The sequence below is a fragment of the Haliaeetus albicilla genome, chromosome 17, assembly GCF_947461875.1.
Source record: "Haliaeetus albicilla chromosome 17, bHalAlb1.1, whole genome shotgun sequence".
Taxonomy (NCBI): Eukaryota; Metazoa; Chordata; class Aves; order Accipitriformes; family Accipitridae; genus Haliaeetus; species Haliaeetus albicilla.
This window is the reverse complement of record NC_091499.1, coordinates 23,614,465-23,637,622: the sequence shown is the minus strand read 5'-3', so window position 1 is coordinate 23,637,622 and position 23,158 is coordinate 23,614,465. Positions and strand designations below refer to the sequence as shown.

Sequence of the window (23,158 nt, the reverse complement as noted above, 5' to 3'; positions counted from 1 at the left end):
AGAATTTGCAGTGTTTAGCATGATGGGCTGCTTTTTCCAATGTGGCAATAAACACAATGTGTACTTGTCTGCATGGTCATCGAGCAAGTGACGACTGAAGTCCAGACCTACAGGCAATGCTCAAAGTATTAATAAGGAAATACAAATAACTGGCCTATTTTATGTCCATACAATATCCTGTCCTTTTTCCAGGTCATGACAGATTTGTGCTGGCCTCTAAGCCTGCAGTGCCCAAATGAGTATCAGCTGCAGGTTCTCTTATAGATCTATCAGTAGTAAACTAGGTATAAGAATAGATATAGAAGGGATGTGAATTTCCTTCAGGTTAATGGACACATTAGTAACCATCTAGACTCCATCTGGGGTTCTGAGCCCTGACTTGGGAAATGCAGATCTAAGCCTTGAAATGTCGTGCTGATTGAGGCCTCGGGAAAACTGCATTCATAAGCAGCGGGACCCGTATGCAGTGAGTTGCTTTGTTCTTGAGGCAGGGAGAGGGGGACGGACAGGAGGCAAACTGAATAGCTCTTCTATGACTCAGTATGAGAGGAAAAGGCAATAATAAACAAGATCTCAAGAGCATATAACAATCAGTACATTCCAATACAGAGAATGCATCCTAAACTGCTTTCTTGGGATGAATGGCAAGGTAAACCTATGGGACAGGCTTGACATTTCCTCCAAATGAGCTGTGAGAGGGCTGTGGAAGAGATTCCAGGATCCCAACCTTTACATCCGTCCCTTGATCTGTGGGCTCCCAAGGACAATTGCTAGAGCCACAGAGAGAGTATGTCGTGATGATGTCTGGGGCATTGCTCAGGAGAAAGGGGTGGCAGGGTGTCATTGGGAGCAATCATGTCCACCTCCCATCAGATCCATTGCCCAGAGTGAAGAGTTTAAGAAGCTGCTTCTTGCAACCTCCCCTTCCCAAGACTCATTCCTTCAGCACCAGACATGCATTCCTCCAGCTCCTCACACAAACAGCTTCCCAAGGCTACTCGTACAGCCAAATAGTCCTGAGGTTGGTGAGCAAATGTAATTGCTCCCTCAATTTCGCTGTCCTCAGCCTCCTGCAGCAGGCCCATGCCTTTCCTCATAATTCTGTTGAAAAGGCTCCCAACAAACTCCCCAAGCAAGACGCAGCGAGAGAGCAGGAGCCATGTGTCTCTCTCAGAGAGCAATATAAACACAGACTGTGCAGTAGACTTCAGATTCATAAAAATCCAATTTAGAAAAGGTGATTTAAGGGATTTAGGAATATAGATTGAAACTTATAAAGCTTTTGCTCTACAGTGGAACCCAGCCTCAGTCTTCCTGGGGACCCCAAGATAACACATTTCATCAGTCGTCTGCCTAAATTCTGTCTTCCCAAGATGGGGATAAAACTTTTCTTCCTCACTATGATTTCGTGAGGCTAAAATCTGCTGATGACCATGAGGTGCTCAAACAGAGTGATACAGACCCTAAAACCAGAACATAAAATAGTCCCAGACTACAATTCTGCCAATATTTTTATTTCAGATGTGAATCCCACGCCATTTGCAGTGCTGTTGTGTAAAAGCTTAGCTTCGATTAAGGCGCTTCATATGAGCAGTCGTGAGCCAGTATGTCTGGTCTTTACTAATCCTTTTTCCTCTTTCCTTACCTTCCTTTTTGCCTGTACCAGAGCTGCGGGGGTTTTAGACTTGAAGCGTAGCGCTGGGCTCAGGAAGAGTAAGCTTTGTTCTCCCCTTTCTGCTGACATTTTGTGTGACCTCAGGGAAATCATTTAACCCATTTGTTTCCCCTGCACAAAAAGAGAGTGAGGATGTTTTCTTTGTCCCATCTGCCAGCACGATACGGCAAGCTCTCCCAGCTGCCTCCGACTAGATTTGCAGACAGTGGCCCTTGTCTGCATCTTGTTTGGGGCCGTTGAACACCACCATGGCCGTAACGCCGAGGAGGAGCAGTTAACAGATGGTGGCAGTAATGCCAGGCCCCGAGCCGTTCAGAGGAGATCCCCTGGCTTTGAGGTTATGAGGAGAAAGGTGGTGCTTTCCACCCACCTTAATCCTACTCCCATATGGCTTTGGGGAAGGAGTGCAAAGAAAGAGGAAGGCAGCTGCCAGCTAACAGGAATAACAGGAGCCAAACCGGGAAGTGCTGGACATTTGCACCTTCAGAGGTTTTCCTGAAGTCTTTTTTTTTTTTTTGCTCTGAGCCGGTCGGAGGCTTGCTCTGGTTCTGGCTGATCTTCTCCCCAGCTTCACAGAGCAACTGGTCCCCTCCCCGCCTCCTCCCAGCCTGCCCCCCACGCTCTTCCATCCCCCTGGGGCGTCCTCCGCCCTGACAAGCTGCCCCTTTCCCACCCCCTGAAAAGGGGAACGCTTTTCTGGCTGTTTCTGCTTGTGCTGCCCTGCTCTCTTCCCCATTCCTGTGTTTGTCTTGCCTAACTATAAACCTTGGGCTTGGGGAACTGCCCTTGTACTACTGCAGCATTTGACTACCACCCTGAAAAGCCTTACTTTTTTCGCCCTGTTACTCTAATAGACATGATGATTATTATTACTATTAATATTTGCAACAAGGTAAGGAGACTAACACAGGGGGATGGCGGACCTTCCACAGGACTGTTGGACCTGGTTACAAAACAGTTCTCAGAAAAGCAAATTTCTACAATTTCCATGTATACTTTGCTATCAATTACCACTAAAATTAGTCAGAAAACAAAGCACTTTAGGTACTACCCTGTGAAAGCTGCTTGAAAGAGAACAATATGTATCTACCTAACATCATTAATAGAGCTAATAAAAGCACAGTGCAGCCAGCAAGTGCAGCCGGCAATGAGGTTTTCAATAATTTCTTTGGAAACCAGAGCTGACTTGATTTTCTGCTTCAGAAATACCCAAATGTAGTGGTGATTTCAGGAGTTCAACACTTTACCTTTCACATTTTCTCCTAATCCCATACATCTTCTGCTTCAGTGGTTAAGATCTAGTAAATACCAAGCCATGACTTTGTTAATGAAGTGTAAGAGTAATTTAAAATGTGTACTGCTTTTACCAAGGATGCCTTTCAGAAATCTCATCTACAGTTGACATATGTAAACACACATATCAAGTAAAGCAGAATTAAAACGAGAACTTGAGTTGCTCTTATCTCTGTTTAACTGCGGCAAGTTTGTGATAATACTTGTAAAGGTTTGTGTATCATGAATGGATTAGTGAGTCAATGCATAACAGATATATTTGTGTGTAAATGTACTTGTAGGTATAAACAGATTAGGGGTTTGAAATACAAAATTTAAGGGGGAAAACATTGTGTTTGGAGGAGTTCCTCTGCATCTAACTGAACCAACAATCTATCATCAATTGCTACAAATAAAATTAAGAAATAACCGGGTCTGAATGCTTCTATTGGTTTATATTTTGTTACCTTTTCCAAAGACTCTGATAACTGTTCAAGTACATCTGTGAGAGTACCACATTTGTACAGCATTTCTGCAGAGCTGGAGACGAATTCCACCCAAGGAAACAAATGACATTGTGAAGTATTTTTATATAAAGAGATTTCCAAGTAACTCAAACCAAAAAGAAAACAAATCTAGATATAAAAATAAAACCACCACATATTCTTCATTCCCTTTTCAAACTTGGTCATATCTCTGTGGGGCCACCCATGAAGGTTTGAGGAAGAGAAAGAAGGAGGGTGATTTGCCCCAGTCCTTATTTTGAGGCATCAGAAGGGAAGCAACTCACTACATTGTGATACATCCGAAGATGCAGCTTATGAGAAGCCCACTTCTGTTCTGAGGCTTGGGGACCTTGTGCTCCACTAATAATTTACTTGACAACCCCCGTTCTCCCACCCATGGGCACAGGGCAGCCCACCGGGGCAGTGAGCTGGAGTCCCCCTGCCCAGGGTTTGAGAGCAGTACTGCTAGAAACACCTGAGATGTGCGTTTCCTACAGAGGGAGCAAAATGTCCTGTCCCGAGCACTTCTCTGGTCCTAGCAATGAGCTGGACGCCATGGCTTTGTATCACCAGTCTGTATCAACACCCAGGCAAACACAAATAGTGTTTCCTGCCTTGTCTTGGCAGAAAAAGATAAAGGGAACCCACGCTTGCAGAAAGGTGTGATCAGCCTTTCTCCTCTTTTCACCCTTTTGTTGGCCGGGCAGCTAGATGCAATTTGTATCTCTGAGGAGAAACAGCTAGATAATACAATCATTTCCCAGTCTCAGGTGCCAAAACCTCCCCTCTGAGACCTTCCAGACAGACTGGCTTCCTCTAATCTGACACGATGCCTTTTCGAGATACAATTATCTGCTTTGAAGCGCAACCTGAAGGTACAGAGCAGAGAAAGCTTGCTTTCCTGGGACAAGGAGCAGCACGGTGAGGGTCAGGATAGCTGCGCTTGCTGACGACGGGACCAAAGGACGATGACGTTAGGGCCTGCCGACACCGCTGCAGAGCTGAGCGTCTGGGACACGAGTGCCCCACTGGCCAGGTCCACCCAAACCCACCTCAGCTCCTGGCTCCTTCTTCACCCCCATCAGCCATGCTCCTCTTTCTCCTCAAGCAAGTGCCAAGGCAGGGTAAAGTTTCTGCGTGTCCAGGGTCACCTGTGGACCTGTAGGTCCCAAGAAGAGTGGGAGGAGTAGGAGGAGAAGAAGATTTTGTGCTGGAAATGGGGTTCTGCCCCCTGAGGGGAGGAGGGCAGGAGTCACCCTGTGCCCTGCCCTCTATAAAGAGGTTATAAATGAGGTTATAAGTGAGGTGTGAGGTATGAGAGGTGAGATATGAAAGCCTTTCAAAAGCTCTATCTGGGGAGCGGTGAGCTCATAAAGAAGAAAGAAACTGTCCTTATCCAAAATGTCCAAAGAAACCCACTGACCCCTTGCTCGAAAAGTTTGATAGCACTATAACACGTGTTTATACCTTGAGATACTTTTAGTATCAGTATCGCCAAAGACTCAAATTGTGTTTTCCATAAAGAACAAGCTTTGCAGACTGAATGCTCTCAATTTGCCTGCTTAAGCCAGGCACAGCTCCATTTTGAATCTGCCTGAACGTCAGGTTCTGTTTGTCACAATCACAGAAGTTGCAGCCTGTAGAACCGTGTTTCACTTTGCTGCAAATGTGCAGAGCCTGGAAAAGGATCTCAAAAAGCATGATGCTACCGGTTTTCCTGGGGCACTGAAAATCCAGCTGCACATCCAGCGATAACTGTGGCTTTCCCATCATCTTTGGCTTGAATGTTTCCTGCCCTTACTAGTGTGGAGGTGCTTCATGCTAGCTGCTCACAGTCTTCCAGACCACCCATGCCTACATGTCAATGCTATTGTATGTACAAACTTCACAATGCTTAAGCATACAAAAAGTTCCCACGATTATAAATGTTTCATAAAATTCATATTTAAAGGAAAACATTTCAGTATTTTTTAGTAATGTGAATGCAATATTAGGCTTATAAGCATTTAAGTTATTCAGATGCTTTATTAGTCCATTTCAGAAATTTTTCTTTGCACATGAATGAAAAATTTAAATGGAAATGGTTCTGAAAGAAATAGTGCTGAACATAGCCGTAAAAAAAGCAATCTAAAAATCCTGACAGAGGTAAAGAAAAAGAAATGAAAGTGCTCATGATGTATGGGGGTCTAAGAATGAAAGATAAATTGTTCCTTGCATGTGCTGTATCAAACCAGTTGTTGCTCCAAAGCTCTTTACAGGCTTTATGCCCACACACCGAGTAAGCTGCACATCCTCCCTAGCAGTGCTCAGTAAGGTGCAGAAAGGGGAGCTCTGCACAGGGACTGCCAAGATTAAAGCACCTCAGAGGCTTAAATTCGCACTTTTTCTGTCCTTGTGCTAACTGATAAGGCAACGTCAACCCACAAAGACAGGCCTGATCCCACAGAGATTTCAGACTCTGATTAACTACCAATAAATCCAAGGAAAAAAAGTAGAAATCAATGGTGTAACCAGTCATTGCTCTGCACTGGTAGGTGTAATAGCAAAGGAGGGGTTTAAGGAAGCATACAAAGAAGGATAATAACATATTTTTCGGAACTCCTCATAAGCATGAGAGGCAGTGTGGCAAAAAGGACGTAATTTCCACTTTGAAGATTAAAAACTGGAGAACAGAGGCCAGCATCATGAGATGATAATTTGAGGAAGACACAAGATTTCACCACTCGAATGTATGTGTTCTGAGTAGCATGGTATGCCCAGGAGATGAAAAGGGACTGACTTAAATAAAAAATGAGGAAGTGGGAATGAGAAGCTTTAAGAAAAGAGAACTATAAATTCTGTAAGAATAGCTGCTATAAAAAGGACATTTACATGCTAAGAAGGAAGAAATAAAGGATACAGCTGAAGATTGTCAAAATAGCTCTAAGCCAAATGTGAAATAGTTTCCAGTAATTCAGATCCCTCATGGGCAGGCAGGTCCTGGGCTGTCCCCGGCAAGGGGAGCGCTCTGAGGCTGCCGTGGTATGACGGCGTGTCCTCCAGTATGCTCTCTGTGTTTCACATGCCAGCCAGTGAAAAGGAAACGGATTGTAGGGAAAATCGCCATCTGCTTTTGTCAATAAAAGACCGCATGCATGGCTTGAGCCTAAACAGACTGAAGCCAGCCTTTTATAGCTTCATGGGGGGAAATGGGAGACCTTACTAAAGTGTGAGAAAGTATAATTTAAAAGGAATAAACAAAAATTACTATGACACAACTTCATCTGCTCTCTATAGACTCCAACATCATATCATAGAAAGCATGGGAACTTATAAAGGCAGGGGTTCACATTAAACCTATGATTTTCTCAGCTTCCTAGGACCTAGTTTCAAGAACATTATTACAGATATTGTTTTCTCACACTTTAATGTAATTTGTACTGTACAGGGGAAAAAAGATTGTAAAGTTTCTCTTTCCTATAAATGTGTACAGAAGGCATTTGTATGCCCCATTCACTGAAAACACTTCGCAGTCTTTGGCATATGTATGCTTCCAAGGCACATAAGAGGGTGTATTAATATCCGTGTTCCATAAACCATTTAACTGAGGCACAAGGTCACAGAAATGCAACGTCTTGAAACTGAAGTGAGTATAGGCATAGCTGAGGCAGCACTAAAACCGATATCACACACTGAATCACAGGGAATCACAGCACGGCTGTGGTGGGAAGGCCTCTCTGGGCATCGTTTGGTGCAAGCCCTCTGCTCAAGCAGGGTCGCCTAGAGCCGCCTGCCCAGGACTATGTCCTGGTGACTTTTGAAGATCTGCAAGCATGCAGACTCCACAGTCTCTCTTTGGCAACTGAGGGGACGCTGGCCAGCCTATAGTCCACCACTTCCTTCTTCTTGCCCTTCTTGGTAATAGGAGCGATATTTGCTTCCTTCCAGTCCTCAGGATTCTGCCCTGATCACCACAGCCTTGCAGAAGTAACCAACAGTATCCTTGCAGTGACATCAGGCAGCTCCCTCAACCTTTGTGGGTACATCCCACCAGATCCCACACGCTTGTATACACTGAGTTCGTTTAAACTTTCCTTTCAGCAGGGTCCTGCTCCAACAAGGGTGAGTCTTCCTTGCTCCAGACTTTCTCTTTGGTCTCAGAGGCCTGGTGTTCCTGAAGGCTGCTCTTACCAGCAAAGACCGAGATGAAGAAGACATTCAGTAGCTTGGCCTCTTCCGCATCCTTCATCACCAGGGCCACCACCCCATTCAGCAGCGGGCCCACATTTTCCCTAGTCTTTCTTTTGCTGCTGATGTAGATGTAGAAACCCTTCTCATCTCTCACCAGATTCAGCTCCAGGTGGCCTTTGGCTTTCCTAACCCCATCCCTGCACACTGTGTCTATGTTGTTCCCGGGTCATCTGCTTCTGCCTCTTGCGTGCTTCCTTTTTATGTTTGAGTTAGTCAGGAGCTTCTTGTTCATCCCTGCAGCCCTCCTGCTGCCTTTGCTTGACAGCAGCTTGACAGCAGCTTGGGTACAAGGTGTGTTTGGCCGCACAGACACAGAGAGTTCAAGGCAGAAAACTTTTCTTCACCAAGATGTGGAGCCAGTTCATCTGTGTTTATCTCCACGTCTGCTTCCAGTATCCACAAGAGGTGCTACAGGTAGTGCCCCAACCCTGGCCCGCAGGGCAGATGTACCTACAGAGACGTACCCCAGTCACAGAGGCAGTCTGCCACAGGGCAGGTCTATGAACACAAATGCCCCCGTCTTAAACTAGTTATTTCCCCAATAACCCCTCCTGTCTCTTGCATTACGCATATGTGCCATTCTAAGTCAAACAGTTGAATTTGTAATTGTTAACTCATTTGTTTTAATAACCCTTAATTTATTGGCCTGCAGCCCTTGAGCCTCATAGCTGTGGTTTCTTGCAATATTGGCTACAAAAATGACCTCTCAGTTGTCCCAGTTGCTACATATTCAAAAATCAGTGTGTGGCTTCAGGAACATTTATACAGCAAACTTCTTAAGCCACTGTAAAAAAAAAAAAAGGCCTTCATTACCCATTTCTCACGCTAAGAGGTTGGATCAACTCCCTCAATGTGCAGACAGTAATTTCTGTTGCCTATTAAACTTAAATTGGTGGCTCTTGTCCTACATATCCATACTCCTAATGACAATTGGACTCACCGTATAAGTAAGGTGGACTCTTCTAGGGGGTTGCAGAACTGACTATGAACCTAATCCTTTTGCATCAGGTTACTATGAAAAGCAAGGTGCTAAAAGACAAAATACACATAAACACTTTTAATATGAAAATGTTTAGACATAATATAAAGCAAAATAAAATGGTGGTGGGTATATAATACTGGAATGATATTCTGAATAGACCGACTCATCCCTTCACTGTGCCAACGAAAAGGAAAAAAGGGCGTATCTAATCTGAAGCACCAATGAACCTGTCTCTCTGTTGAGGGGTTCCAGCCTGCAGCTAAATCTACAAAAGGACATATGTGCGTTTTGGTCATCCAAACTGAGAATTTAAAACCATCACTCAGTTGCTGAATCCATCAGACTGGACCCAGGGACTGTAGCCTGAAGACGTGATCTGTCACTGATTTAAAAAATGCCGGGAGAGAGAAGAGGCTCGAGGTGCCCTCAGAGGTGCCCGACCGACGGACCGTGCCCCCCCTCAGTCATCCTGGCTCCAAAGGGCTTCAGGAGCGGCTGCCTTCCCTGGAGAGACACGGAGCAGGTCTCTGCCTGCGTGACGTCCGGAGCGATCGATGCTTACGTGGGCACCGACCTACCTTGCACGTGCAGGAGGTCCTGCGGCGTGGCGGGGAAGGGGCCACGACACGCCGCCCTCCCTCAGCCCCGGTGTAAGCCGGGCAGCTGACCTGCCTCGCTGGAAGCACAACGGTGCCGCGGCACCAGCTCGCTCCGCTCGGTCGGTTCCGCTTTGCAAAGAAATGACTATTTGAGGGCTGAAGAACGAGATAAAAAGGGATCACGACTGTGCATTGTAGTCACCGGGTCAGGCTGCTAACGCTGGACTCTGGGTGCCAGCCCTTGCTTGCTCCAAGAGCTAGAAACTGGAAAACAGTAGCATCTTCAGCGGAGCAAGGACCCGAGGCAAGCTGTCTCCCACTCCCAGGCAAGCACGCGGAACAACGAGACTGCAGAATCACGCTCGGGGTTTGGAGCAATTACTATGTAATTCTCCGTGCCAAAGAGTTACTCTTAATTCCTTCGCCGAGCAGCTTCAGCAAAAGAAAATGGAAACATTTGTGCTCAGGCTCCTTCACCCTAGAACTTCGTGGGAAAAGCAGGGGGAGGTAAATGAAGGGATTTGAATTTTCTGAGGTGGGAGTTAAACCCGCGTTTCCTGAGCCCCACCACCAAGCCGCTGGATGAAAGAGGACTGCCTTTTAAGCTTTCAAAGGGGTTAAAGCACCTCACCGCAGGAAAGAGGTCTGAGGACCAGCTCCCGAGTGAGGGGATATACTTCTCTACAACCAGGTATCGGGAAGCCAAGTCTCTGAGACAGGCACAAATGCTTCCTATTTCGTATTTCGGATGTATTTCTGTGCAGCTGGGGATTATACGATCACTGATATCAAACCTGTGCCCTACTAGGACACCAGATAGTACAGGTCACACACATTTCTGCCAAGTTGATTGGGATGCTCTACATAGTGTTTATTCCCGACACCTGAAGCAAACAGTCTTCCTGAGCTGAGTATAATAATAATAGTAATAATAATAATAATAATAACAACAACTTGTACTGGCTTAGCCTTTTGCACCTTGTGGCTACAGTGTATTTGTTCAGGCAGTGAGAATCACAAAACCAGACCCGGGGTACCAGCCTCTACCTGCCAGCTGGGCAAATTACAGACTTTGGCGCTTGGCTTTCTCCCTGCCGCCCGAGCCCTGCAGCGACCCTAGGCACTTGGCATGGAGGATGTCAAGTCCACAGCCCCAAGCCCTCCTCTTGCTTGATTTAGTCCTAAATCAGTTTCAATTCACAGCAACTAAATATCAGGAATCCAAGTCTCTGAGGCAAGCACAAATGCTTCCTATTTCCTATTTTAGATCCCTTTCTGTTTAGCTGGGGCCATCAGTTTCATTTCACACCTTGTGACACTTTTCAGCGTAATTGTGCTGGTTCCACTGCTATTTAAGTCCCATTCCCCCACACCCCTGCTCCCTCACCCCCACCCAATCTAGCTGGAATTCATAAAAGCCCGGCTGGCTTGTTCGTCAAAAATGCTGTAGCCACATGACGCAAAGCACTTGTCATTAAAGCGCACGCGGTCTTTCAGAAAAACTTGATGAGGCATCACCTGTCAATGCCATTCGCAGTAATACCTGGTTATCGGGCATTTTTTTACTCCGATCAGTCCTCCCAGCAGAACTGAAGGAGGAGTGTGAAAACGGAAAGGAGCAGAAATTGCAGAGAAGGAGGATGGTGTGAGGCAGTGGTGCTGCTGAAGCAAACGTCATTGGAACTGCAGGTAACTTCATGCCAAATCAGGTTATCACCTGCTTGTCATCCCTGCTACTATCTAGCCACACCAAGAGTTACAGAAGCTAAACCAGCAGGAAACTACCCTTCCCCCCTCCAAAAGGGGAGCGGGGCGGGGAGAGAGAGAATAGTTTTCTGCTGGTTTAACTCTCTAAAATGGCTTATCAGGAGGCCAGAGGAAAGCCAGGGCATGGACAATGGAGGGAGTGGAGCTGTAGGGCCAGAGCACAGGAACGAAGGGAGCAAAGGACTGCTCCAGCATTGACTTAGCCCAAGTAAAACTGTTGGGGAACTACAGTCGGAGCAGTATTTATCCTTAGAACTGACAGACATAAAATATTTACAACTCCCTACTGCAGGGCTACTATCTCCATTTTTTTGTCCGTGCACCGCTTAATGCAATGGAGCCCCAGTGCCCTTTCTTTGCTGCTGAAATGTGTTTTTTTAAAGCAGAATCCCCATATAGCAGGGACCAATCATTTAGTGGTGTGTTAGCACCTTCCCTGTTGTTGTTTCTTGCTGTGATTGCTCTAAAGGGAGGGGCTTGAGCTTTACTGGAGTGTTTTTGCTTTTGTATGATCTAAGGAATTTTTGTTTGGGTTGGGTTGGGTTTGTTGTCGGGTTTTCTTATTCTTGATTTTAGTTTGTGGTTTGTTTTTTGGGGGGTTGTTTTTTCTCCCCCCCCCCCCCCCGAAGTAATCAGCTTCATTACTGGAGGCTGGTTATCTAGCTGGTTGACAGATATTTTTTTATTAGATATGAGAAAGACAAACTGTATGATACTTTTAAAATATATAAGCTCTGTTAAGTTTTCCGTTTCCCAGCACACCGGACATTCAAACAGTCTGGATCCTATTTAACAAACAATGTTGACTGTATTCAGTTAATAAAAGCTTGGCAAATATTAGTAAAGGACTTGTAATGGTTGTGAGTGACACGAAGGTTAAAAGCTTTCGATAGCATTGCACCAAACTGGAGTACAGCTTGAAGAAACTGAAGTGATGTGTCAGTAAGAAATCTCAGCACTGATTAGGACATTATGAAATACTCGTTTCTTGGAAACAGGAAAAGATGCAAGTAGTCCACAAATCTGAATTTACTTTTAGAACTTGAAACATTTAGCATTATTCAGATCATATTGTCCTGTTCTCTTGTTATCAGAAAGTATATACAGATTAAAACAAGGATGAAATTCCCTCACTGTCCCAGCCTGACAGTTCCTGGGAAAGTAAGATGTTTTTTTTTCCTGTGCATATGTTACACTGTTTCTTCATAATGACCAGGACAAGAGGAGAAAGGGCTTTGGGGTAGATTGGCATGTAGGGAATATTTATCTCTCAGTGTAAACTTTGATTATCATTTTTTGTTTTTCTTGCTGTCCTCCCTGCACAGAGGAAAGGTCTCCGTGCACGCCAGGACACAAGGAGGCTTCCCAGTGTCTCCTCAAAGCTCAGATAGCCCAGGGGAGAGGCACAACGGGAACACCAGAAAGCACACGCTGGTTCAGGATTTCTGTAAACACTGGATTCCAGCTCCCAAAACCGCTCTTAGATTCTCTTTCTTTAAAGGCTTGTCTGGACGAGGATAAAGGTGTATTTAAAAAAAAAAAAAAAGTGTCAGTGAAAACTTTTAATTAACATGTTTTCAAATTCTCAGTGTTGACAGGGTGTGTTGCATTTTAGTGCATTTGCCAGCAAACGTGTTAAAATACATTTGTGTCCCGTCTACATGTGGCGAGTTAGGACATGTTTTTAAAAGTTTCAAAATTTAACAGGAGTTAAAACCTGTTCATGATTGTGTTTTTACCTTAGCCGAGGGTGAGTGTCACTGATGGATTTTCCTGGGACTCTGGAGAGCAGCTGCCATGCTGGCAGGGAGCTGTTATTTAGCTGCTTTCTCCTTTTCCTGAACTGTCAAATGGAAGTAACATTTCATTTACCTGCCTTGCAGGAATGGATGAAAAAGGAATTTTTTATACAGTATTGGGGAAAAAAAAAGTTAAAGGGGGGATACGAGTGAGATGGGAGGTTGGGCAGTTGTTAGAGGAGTCGGAAGCCATGCTTTCACAGGGTGGCCAATTGCGGTTTCGGAGGACCTGCTATAAGGTCAGGATTTCTGTAGCCACATAACCCAGAGCATGGCACCGCGTTCAGCTGTTGTTTCAAATGCGGCCAAACACTTCGTAGGGGCAACTTTGCCTCAGCTGCTCTTGGGCCGAAAGCTAGCAGCTTTTTTTTCTAGCCTCCCCACAGAAGGTCAGCGTAAAGTTGACATAAGAGCTATATACCATGTTTATACCTGGCTAGCTTTACAGAAAGGTTTGTGTTTATGCCCTGTCAAAGTTGTAGCTACGGGGCACAGATTCAGTATTAATGATCACGAAGTCACAGCCGAGCATCAGTAACTCTGAGTCAGCTCTGGTTTGCTGGGCAGCACCGTACAAACCACTTCATCAGTCCGCACCTCAGCCTTCCCCCTTCCCAAAAGGTAGAGGACGAAAGTAATCTTGGGCAAAATGTGCCGAGAGGAGTCACATTTTGGAAGTATAGCAAAAAGACAGCTTCGTCTGGGGGGGTGCGGCACATAATTAGACATCAGCAAATGGGCTGTGGCAGGGCCCTTAACCTTTGGTGGAGCGAGGGGGGGGCGAATCCTGCCGCTGCTCTGAGAACAGCTCCCCAGCCCTGTTTCTTCTTGGTCATTTCTGGGCTCCTCAGTCACGGCCATCACGTTCTTCGAAATGTCGTCACCCACACCACATGGGGGATGCGATTTTTTGGTGACACAGCTATTGTGGTAAAAGCCCTAACACAAATACGCTTAACGATAGTATCACTTTCTTCAGGCACTAAATCTCCAACAGCCTCTACACAGGCACCTTTACGCTGGTACATCCTTGCTCCTGCCAAAGAAACGCTGCAACAACTTTTTGTGTCGAAGGCACTGTAGAAAATTGGTATTTTCACATTCATATCTGATTAGTCCTGCTGCAATAGGCCAATGAGGGATTGTTTGGGGTTTGTTGTTTTGTTTTGGTTTTTTTTTTCTCTCTCTTTTCTTTCTTTTTTTTCCCCCTTGGAAGGAGATGAAAAGATCAGGAACTTGAGTAAAGTGCAGGTTTAAGAATGAGGAATCTCCCCTCCAGCGTATCTGTTTGCTTGGTGCTTAAAGGTGTGGTGTGACAAGGAGCAGCCTGGTAACTGGTGGGCTCCAGGGGTCAGTCAAGGGGTTAAATCTTGTATTTGCACCTCACGTTCAAGAGTTTGGGTTAGAAAGCAGAGATAGCTGTCCAGGTTGTAGTGCACTGGGACTGACAGAGGGAGTGTACGGATATTCCAGATTTCCCGCTTGTCCAGAGAGTCTACAGAAGAACTTGTGGAATTAAGCATCTAGAGTAACATCAGTCAAGGCTTTTTTTTTTTTTTAGAGTTGTAAAACATTGAAATGGTTGAAAAACATATCAAAAGCATAATGCAAAGCATACGCCATCAAAACTCCCACAGTCACTCTGTGAAATTTTTCAGTGACACTACTCTGAAATTCAGATGGAGCTGGGGTGGAAAGTCAAACCGCGTCCGCCCACGCAGGTGAAATTGCGTATACCCGTGCAAGGTGGACGGATGGCTTTCGATTGTGAAGTCCTGTCGCGGTCTTCCAGCAGGTCTTCTCAGGTGGTCTGTTATATCAACCAATGTCAAAAAAAAACAACAACCAAAAAAACCCAAAAAAACCCCCCAAATCAACAGCAACAAACCCACGATCTGCTTAGTATCCAGATTAAACGGAGCAGAGGAAACGCCACGCGTGGAAGTCCCCGTCGGGAAGCGGCGGACGATCGCGAAGAAGGACGCCGTCCGCTGTCCGCGCCGCCGTCCCGCCGCAAGGTGAGCCCGCAGCCGCTCGCTCCGTCCCCCGCTCCGCCGCCGGTGCCCTCTTGCCGTACACCGCTCCCCCCACGCACGCCCCGTGAAGGAGCGGAGAGGGGGCGGGGGAGGACGGGACACGACACCAACGACACCCGTGGGACCCCCCCCCCCGGAGAGCGGCTCGCCCCCGGGCGGCGACCCCGCCGAGCCCGGCCCGGCCCCGCAGCGGCGGCCGCAGGTGATGCCGCGGCGGGCAGGGCCCCCCCCGCGGCCGTCGCCAGGGAAACCGCCCGGCGGCGCGGCCCCGCCGAGGGAGAGCCCCGGGGCGCGGCGGCGGCGGCACCCCCGGTACCCCCCGCCCCGCCGTGGGCGTTCACCCCGGCGGGGCCAGCGGCCGCCCACTCCCCCTCGGCCCCCCGGGGGGGGGGGGGTTGAGAGGCTGGGCGGCCCCCGGGGCGGGGGGGGAGAGCGGGAGGCCGCTGGGCCGGGCTCGGCGGGCGAGACAAAGGGAGCGGCGGCTCTTCGGCGGCGGGGGAGATGTGCGGGGAATGCGGCGGGAGGGAGGGGGAGGCTTCCTTCTCTCTCTGCCCCCCCCCCCGGGAAACAAACAAACAAACAAACCAACCGCAAATGCCGCTTTTGCCGCCAAGAAACGAAATATTCCCTTTGGCCGGTTGAAAATAACCGGCTGCCCTCGCCGGGGTTACCGAAAGGCGGCGGCCGCACAAAGCCCACCGGCCCCGCGGGTAATCCGGGGGGGGGAGCAGGGGGGCGGCTGGGCCGAGCCTCCCCGCTCGGCAGCCCTTCATCCTCGGAGGCATTTGAACATCCTTGTTTATAAACAAGAGGCGTTCGGAGGAGATTACCCGAGTTTGGGCAACGATCGCTCTGACGCTCGTTTCTGCTCCTTAAAAGGCGGCGGGGGGGGACGGGGGGGGGGTCTGGGCCAGCCTTTCCCGCATCGCACCGCGGAGCTCCCCGCACCCCCCCGAGAAAGAAAATCAATCCCAGCCGGGATATTTCTCCCCCCCCCCCCTCCATCGCTGCTAAGCGCTCTAGATCACCGTTAATTCGCCTGCATTAGTTTCGGGTTCCGTCTTATTCGAGGGTTTAAATTCAACGTAAATACCCACCCGGGGCTGGGGTTTGGGGAAAGCGCGAATGTTTCCCTGCTCATGTCGCTTCGCCCACGACTCGAGCGCATGGAAATGTGCTCTTGAAATGGGTCACCGCCTCAGAAAATACTTTAAAAACACAAATCAGGAATAATCAGACAGCAGAATTTAATTAGAGCCGTAGGCTAATCGCAAAATATTTTATTCCGAGGCAATATCGCTATGGGGGAGGGGGCCGTTCCTGCTTCGGCAGCGGCTCCTGCCGCCGCTGCTTTAGCGTTTGCAACATCTGGCCTACAGACCTACTAATTTTGACTCGTGATCTCGTTTGGCGAAACCCGATCTACGTGGTTCAAATACCTTCCAAATTGGGGGCGATTTAACAATCGCGACCAATTAAACCCGGGGAAGAAAAGAAAAAAAAAAAAAAGCGAAGGGAAAAAAAAAAAAAAGAAGGCAGCAAATCCCCTCCTTCCCTCTCCCCCCGCCCCGGGCTCGCACACACTATCTGTTGCTCCCTCACGGCGGCAGCGGGTGGGGGCGGGCGGCGGGGCCGGGCCGGGCTCACACTCGCTCACACTCGCCCTCACACTCGCCCGCACGCCCCTCGCCCCATTGTCTCCGCCCGCCCGCCCCGCTTTCTCGGGGTGTTTTGTTCGCTCCCCAGCGCGGAGCTCCGCGCGCCCGCCCGCGCCGCGCCGGAGCGGCACATTCATTATCGGCCGGGGGCTGATTTCAAACCGCTGCCATCGCGGCTCCATTGTTCGCCGGGCGGCCAGGCCCCGCCCCCCTTTGTGTGGCGCGGCGGCGATTGGCCGGCGCCGGGCGGAGGGCTGCCGTCACCGCTCGGGAAGCCCATTCATCTGTGCACTTGGGCGTTGGACTCCGCATCTTATTAGCAACCAGGGAGATTTCTCCATTTTCTCCTTGTCTACAGTACGGCTACAAATCTGGGATTTTTTATTACTTCTTTTTACTAAACTTGGGCTCCTTTTTTTTTTTTTTTTGCTCGACTTTTTCCTCCCTTTTTTTCCCCTCCCTCCTGTGCTGCTGCTTTTTGATCTCTTCAACTTTAAATTTTTTAAAAGGAGTGCATTATAATCGGTTCTGTTCTCTCTTCTCTTTTTTTTTCCCCTCTGGTGTGTGTGTGTGTTGCTGCTGCTGCTGGTCGCCCAGTATTTATACCAACCCAACGCTCTTTGTTTCCCCTCCTTTTGGATCTGTTGAGTTTCTTTGTTGAATAAGACAGCATGGGTGCCCAGTTCTCCAAGACCGCTGCAAAGGGCGAAGCCTCCGCCGAGAAACCTGGGGAAGCAGTGGCTGCATCTCCATCCAAGGCGAATGGACAGGTAAAAAAAAAAAAAAAAAAATTAAAAAAAATATTAAACCTACTCCTTTTTTTAAGCCAACTTCGACGGACTCTCTTTCGCATCCTGTTTAATTCTTCTTCCTTTGATGCCCCGGTGGCACATTCAATGGAGAATACGGTCGATCCTTTTATCTTTGCAACTCGAGGCAAAGGAATAATTGCTTTATTTATTATTTTTTTTTAAGCGGGCTCGGCTTTGAATGATTCGTTCCTTTAGCTTTCCTGCGGGGGGGGGGGGGCACATCTTTTTTTTTCCCCTTTTTTTATTTTTTTTTTTTTTTTTTCCAATCCCTCGTGTATTACGCCGAAGTGTCCCAATGGTTCTCAAACGGAAGGATCTTACACCGCTTGGCTTTTCTGCCCGCTTAACCTCCTTCTCCCGAAGCCGCTCGGTTGACTAGCGCCCACCGCCTGTGGCGGCGGCAGGACGCCTCGCTGTAGTACCGGGGGCCGGAGCCGCCGGCTTTTGGGGAGGGGGGGGTGCTCAGCGGCGGGCAGCCCCCCCTCGGGGGCTTCGCCGACCGCCCCGTCCGCGGCAGCCCCGCCGGGGGAGGGGTGTCGGTCGGCCTCGGGGCACGGCTTTCTGTCACCCACCCCCACGCGTGAGCCGGCCGGCCGTGCCCCCCGCTGCCCCGACCAGCGGCAGCGTTGCGGGCAGGGACCCCCCCCCCCCGCCGCCGCCCCCGCCCCCGCAGCTGCCGCCCGGGCGCCTGAAAGATGCAAATGCGGGGTGTGTGTGTGTGCGGGGGGGGGGTGTATGGGGCGGGGTGTGGTGGGCGCCTCGCCGGGCGGAGAGGGGCAGCGGCGGGCGGGCGGGGGGCCGGGGCCGGGCGAGCTTTGTTAGCCCTTCCCCGCCCCGCGCCGCCGCGGCGGCTGGACGGGGCGCGCCGGGGGCGGGTGCGCGGCGCCGCTGCGTGGAACCGCGGCGCCCTCTGGCGGCCGCCGCCGGGGCCGCCCGCCCGCCCGTCCGCCGGGGCCCGGTGGGCGAAGGGGGCGGGCGGAGGGCCCGGGGGCTTTAAAAACCGCGGCGGGGGGAGGCCGCCGGCCGGGGTCCCCCTGCAGGGCCGGTAACGCCCGTCGCTGTCTTGCAGGAGAACGGCCACGTGAAGGTGAACGGCGACGCCTCCCCCGCGGCGGCGGAGGCGGGCAAGGAGGAGGTGCAGGCCAACGGCAGCGCGCCCGCCGAGGAGACGGGCAAGGAGGAGGCGGCCTCGTCGGAACCCGCCTCCGAGAAGGAGGCGGCCGAGGCGGAGAGCACCGAGCCGGCCTCCCCGGCGGAGGGCGAGTCCTCCCCCAAGACTGAGGAGGGCGCGACCCCCTCCTCCAGCAGCGAGACCCCGAAAAAAAAAAAGAAGCGCTTTTCCTTCAAGAAGTCCTTTAAGCTCAGCGGCTTCTCCTTCAAGAAGAACAAGAAGGAGGCCGGCGAGGGGGCCGAGACCGAGGCCGCCGCCGCCGCCGCCGCGGCGGAGGGCGGGAAGGAGGAGGCGGCGGCGGCCCCTGAGGCGGCGGGCGGCGAGGAGGGCAAGGCCGCCGCCGAGGAGGCCTGCGCGGCCGCCGCCGCCGCCGCCGAGGCGGGGAAGGAGGAGGCGGGGGACTCGCAGGAGGCCAAATCGGACGAGGCCGCCCCCGAGAAGGCGGCGGGAGAGGAGACCCCGGCCCCGGCGGCGGAGGAGCAGCAGCCGCCGCAGCAGCAGCAGCAGCAGCAGCAGGCGGCGGCTGAGGGGAAGGCGAAGGAGGAGGCGGCGGGCGCCGCCACGATGGAGGCGGGCAGCGGCGATCAGGAGGCGGCCCCCGCGGAGGAGCCGGCGCCGGCACGGCAGGAGCCCCCCTCCGAGAGCAGTCCGGAGGGAGCCGCCGGCGAGTCGGCGGAGTAAAGGGCCCCGCCGCCGCCCCTCTCGCCGACGGACTTTTCTTCCCCCCCCTGTTTGTTTGTTGGAGTGGTGCCAGGTACTGGTCTCGGAGAACTTGTCTACAACCAGGGATTGATTTAAAAAGATGTCTCGTTTCTCTCTTTTTTTTTTTTTCTTTTCTCTCACCCCCCCCTCACCCCACCCCGCCCACCCCTCGCAGCTCCCATCTCAAATCGTTGTGTGTTGCCGCCATTCCAACGGGCGGAGGGGGGACCCCCTCCGCCCCCCTCTCCCGCCCTCTATATTTTGGTTTCTTTCGGTTTGTTTTATTAAACCTTTTTTTTTTTTCATCAGTATTAATGTTTTGTTTTGGTTGGTTTGGGTTTTTTTGTTTGTTTGGGGTTTTTTTTGTTCGTTTGCCTTTTTTTTAATTTTCTTTTTTTTTTTTTTTCATCCTTTGCAACTCTCCTCATATTATAAAACTTTTCCCGATCGGTCTATGGACATGCCCATATATGAAGGAGATGGGTGGGTCAATAAGGGATCTCAAATGAAGTGACAGGGGCCGCAGTGGGGAACCCGGGGCGCGCAGCCCTTGCCGGGAGCGCGCCCCGCCAGAAATGATGTAAGGGGTTAGTCTTTTTTTTAAAAGAAAGTTATTACGATGTATTTTGTGAGGCAGATGTTCTATAAGGTTTACAACACTACAAGTCTTGATTAAGAAGGAAAGGAAAAAGGAAAAAAAAAATAAAAATAAAAATCAATACCCAGATAAAGAGATCATAGTCTTAGGAATTCATTTAAACCATAGGAACTTTTCACTTATCTCATGTTAGCTGTATCAGTCAGTGATTAAGTAGAAATACAAGTTGTATAGGCTTTATTGTTTATTGCTGGTTTATGACCTTAATAAAGTGTAATTATGTATTACCAGCAGGGTGTTTTTAACTGTGACTATTGTATAAAAAAAAAAAAAAAAACAAATCTTGATATCCAGAAGCACATGAAGTTTGCAACTCTTTCCACCCTGCCCATTTTTGTAAAACTGCAGTCATCTTGGACCTTTTAAACACAAATTTTAAACTCAACCAAGCTGTGATAAGTGGAATGGTTACTGTTTATACTGTGGTATGTTTTTGATTACAGCAGACAATGCTTTCTTTTCCAGTTGTCTTTGAAAATAAAGGAAAACTCTTCAGATGCAATGGTTTTTTTGTGTAGCATCTTGTCTATCATGTTTTTGTAAATACTGGAGAAGCTTTGACCAATTTGACTTAGAGATGGAATGTAACTTTGCTTACAAAAATTGCTATTAAACTCCTGCTTAAGGTGTTCTAATTTTCTGTGAGCACACTAAAAGCGAAAAATAAATGTGAATAAAATGTATAATTTGGTTGTCTTTCTTTTTATGGATACTCTGGTAGCTTAAAGGGACTAGCCAGCATTGCCTAAATTTGTGTAGAGAAAGTCATGTGTGCTGCTAGCACTAGCTTCGAAAACTGCCTTCCTAGATCCTGGGCTCTGTAATAGTGTGCATCTTTTAGAGAAATTGGGCAGCGCACCAGGTAATTTATAGGCTTTTCTGGCTTTGAAAAGAAGACTAGAAGGCAGTCTGAGCATGTACAGTGTACGATTCTCCTGCCCAGGCTCCATCTTGCTTTTAAGACCAGAGGTATCCAGCGTATGAGAGTCTTGCCTCTTGAGGAAAATAAGATGTAATTTGAATTGCTTAGGGTGGGGCGCTGAAATTTTTATGCCGAGTTGCTTAAAAATTAAGCTCTCGAACTGACGTCCCACTTGTGTCTTGGTATGCTGGTCCTACTTAGGTACCTAGACGATTAGCTTGAAAACTTTAGCCTGGAGGGTGAAAGGGGGAATTAACACTGCCATTCTGCTCAAAGTAATTAAAAGCAATATTTTCTTTTTTTCCTCAAGTGCTACTCCCAAGTACAGGTGAGTTACAAAACAGATTTCAAAATTTGTCTATAAAAATAATCGCTTGGTGCTTGCCTTTAATTGTTAGGCTTTTTGGCTAATTTCCAGCATATTGCTCAGGGCATGTTATGCCTTAATAAAACAGTGGGTTCATGCAAGAAAAGCAGCAGTGGTATTTGGAGGGTGGAAATTGATTCAAGAAAGTGTTGCTTCTAAGTTTATAGGAGAAAGTTTAGTGTTACACTTATTTGCTTCCACCTAAATTTTCAGCAGAAACTCTTTGGAAGCAATTATGATTCATTTTATGAGAAAATGGCACGTTAGCACCTTGTTCCCTAAAGAACAAAGCCTAAACTGAATGAAGTATAGTAGATTTCCTGCTGAATGCGTACTTTTTTTTTGTTGTTTTTTTCTTTTTTCTTTTTTTTTAATTCAGCTGTCTACCATTTTAACTTTGGCTTGTATGTACTCTAGTTGCCCTGGTATTTCTCTATAGCTTTAGAAATGTATTGAAACTATGCTATAATTGCTGAGGGACAAAAATAAATGGATGTAAAACAAGATCCTCCACACCAGTGTCATTCTTGGAGTACATGTGTTTGAAGTCTAGTGCATAACTGCTTTGCTAAGGGGTTTTTATAACATGGCTGTAAAAACCTGTTCTGAGACGCATGATGTCTTGGCCATAGAGTCAATGTCTCTTTTTAATAAATATATATATATTTAAATCCAAGGATTCTTAAAGAGAAGTCTGAATTTCTTCTTTCTTTTTTTTTTTTCTTTGTCAAACTGTACGTGTACATATGAAGAAAATAATCGCTAGTAAAGTTCTTTTTCAGATTTTTCCCAAGCTGCTCTCCTCAAACTTTCGTGTTCCTTCCGCACTCAGCTGGTGGTGGTTTCTGAAGCGTTTCCAGTTCCTGGGGGTACAGAACTGCTCCTGCCCCAGCAGCCGGTCTCCTGGCCTGGGGCTTCGTCATTCCATGGCTTGGCTTGACTTGAAATCTCTTTCCAAGTCTTAACACTAGTAGAGTTTCAAAAATACATCCTAAGAAGACCAGCTGCATGGTCTACTCTTCTGGTCCCAGCAGTCGGGTGAGATTCGATAATACCAGTTTTCCACTGTGTGGTTTGAGAAGGTGGGAATCAGAAGGGGCTTGGGAGGGTGGAAATGGGGGAGTTTTGAGCTGCTTCCTCCTACCAAAGAATTGTGCAAGAGCATCCCTCCTCCCTCGGTCCCCGAGGGACTGCGTGGTCACTCCTGTGCAATTGTAGAATATCCTTATTTATGTACAAGGAGACTGAAGGGGCTGGGTGTTGGTGGCTGGTGAGATGGTTAATCTTCTTACTGAGAAAGCTTTATACCTTTTTTTTTTATTCCATTGGTTGCCTCGGTGAAAATGCTAATCATCATAAGTATTGTAATTGCAACAAATTCTCTCAGAATTGGAATGCATGTGACTTCAAAATGTGTGATTGCAAGCTGATTTTCCTATCTTGTGGGTTGCTGCGGTTCTTTTTAAGCAGAATGTTATTATTGCTATGAACAAGGTAACTTCTGTTGTGCTGAAACAATGTCATATTTTTGTAACCTATTTTTAACCCTATTGGAACCTAATTTTTCCTGCCTAGGGGCTCTGGAGATTTACTTCTTCTGTGTTTATTTACTTAGACCGAGGCAACGGGCTTCCCTGTTCAAGGTCAAAACTTGGTTGTACGAAAGTCCTTTCAAATTGCATGCCTGTCTTGGTGATGCCTAAACTTCATTTCAGACTTTCCAAATCACAATGTCTGACCTCAAGTACTTGAGTTCTAGATCTGGTCCTGATAGTTATGAATGTGAAATTGTAGAGACTTTGCCGTCAGGCAAGGAAGCAAGGCAAGAAAAGGAAAGACAAGCTGGGGGGGGGAAATGGAACCTGGGCTTTGGCTTCTGCCGGAGTGCGTTCACCTTCCCGCTGGTGCGCACAACCACTGTATACAAATCAAGTGCCCATGTATCCACTTCTGACATATCTAAAAACCCCTCCTGTTGGTTGTATTTGGTACAAACGTTGCG

General features: G+C 48.3%; 1 protein-coding gene across 2 annotated transcripts; it reads left to right on the top strand.

The window, feature by feature from the left end:
* The first annotated feature begins 16,484 nt into the window (after window positions 1-16,484).
* Window positions 16,485-20,553, top strand: MARCKS (myristoylated alanine rich protein kinase C substrate). 2 transcript variants are annotated; one of them, XM_069805048.1, is made up of 3 exons: window positions 16,485-16,881; window positions 17,122-17,294; window positions 18,406-20,553. In XM_069805048.1, exons 2-3 carry the CDS (start codon window positions 17,196-17,198, stop codon window positions 19,186-19,188), a joined length of 882 nt encoding a protein of 293 aa, XP_069661149.1. In that variant the 5' UTR covers window positions 16,485-16,881; window positions 17,122-17,195; the 3' UTR covers window positions 19,189-20,553. The 2 variants fall into 2 exon arrangements, with proteins under 2 accessions (XP_069661149.1, XP_069661148.1); XM_069805047.1 differs by having other exon boundaries at window positions 16,486-17,294.
* The last annotated feature ends 2,605 nt before the right edge of the window (window positions 20,554-23,158 follow it).

Coding starts and splice junctions, on each gene's coding strand:
- MARCKS (XM_069805048.1), top strand. CDS start 17,196: ATGGGTGCCCAGTTCTCCAAGACCGCTGCAAAGGGCGAAGCCTCCGCC. Junction 17,295..18,405: donor CATCCAAGGCGAATGGACAG/GTAAAAAAAAAA, acceptor GCTGTCTTGCAG/GAGAACGGCCACGTGAAGGT.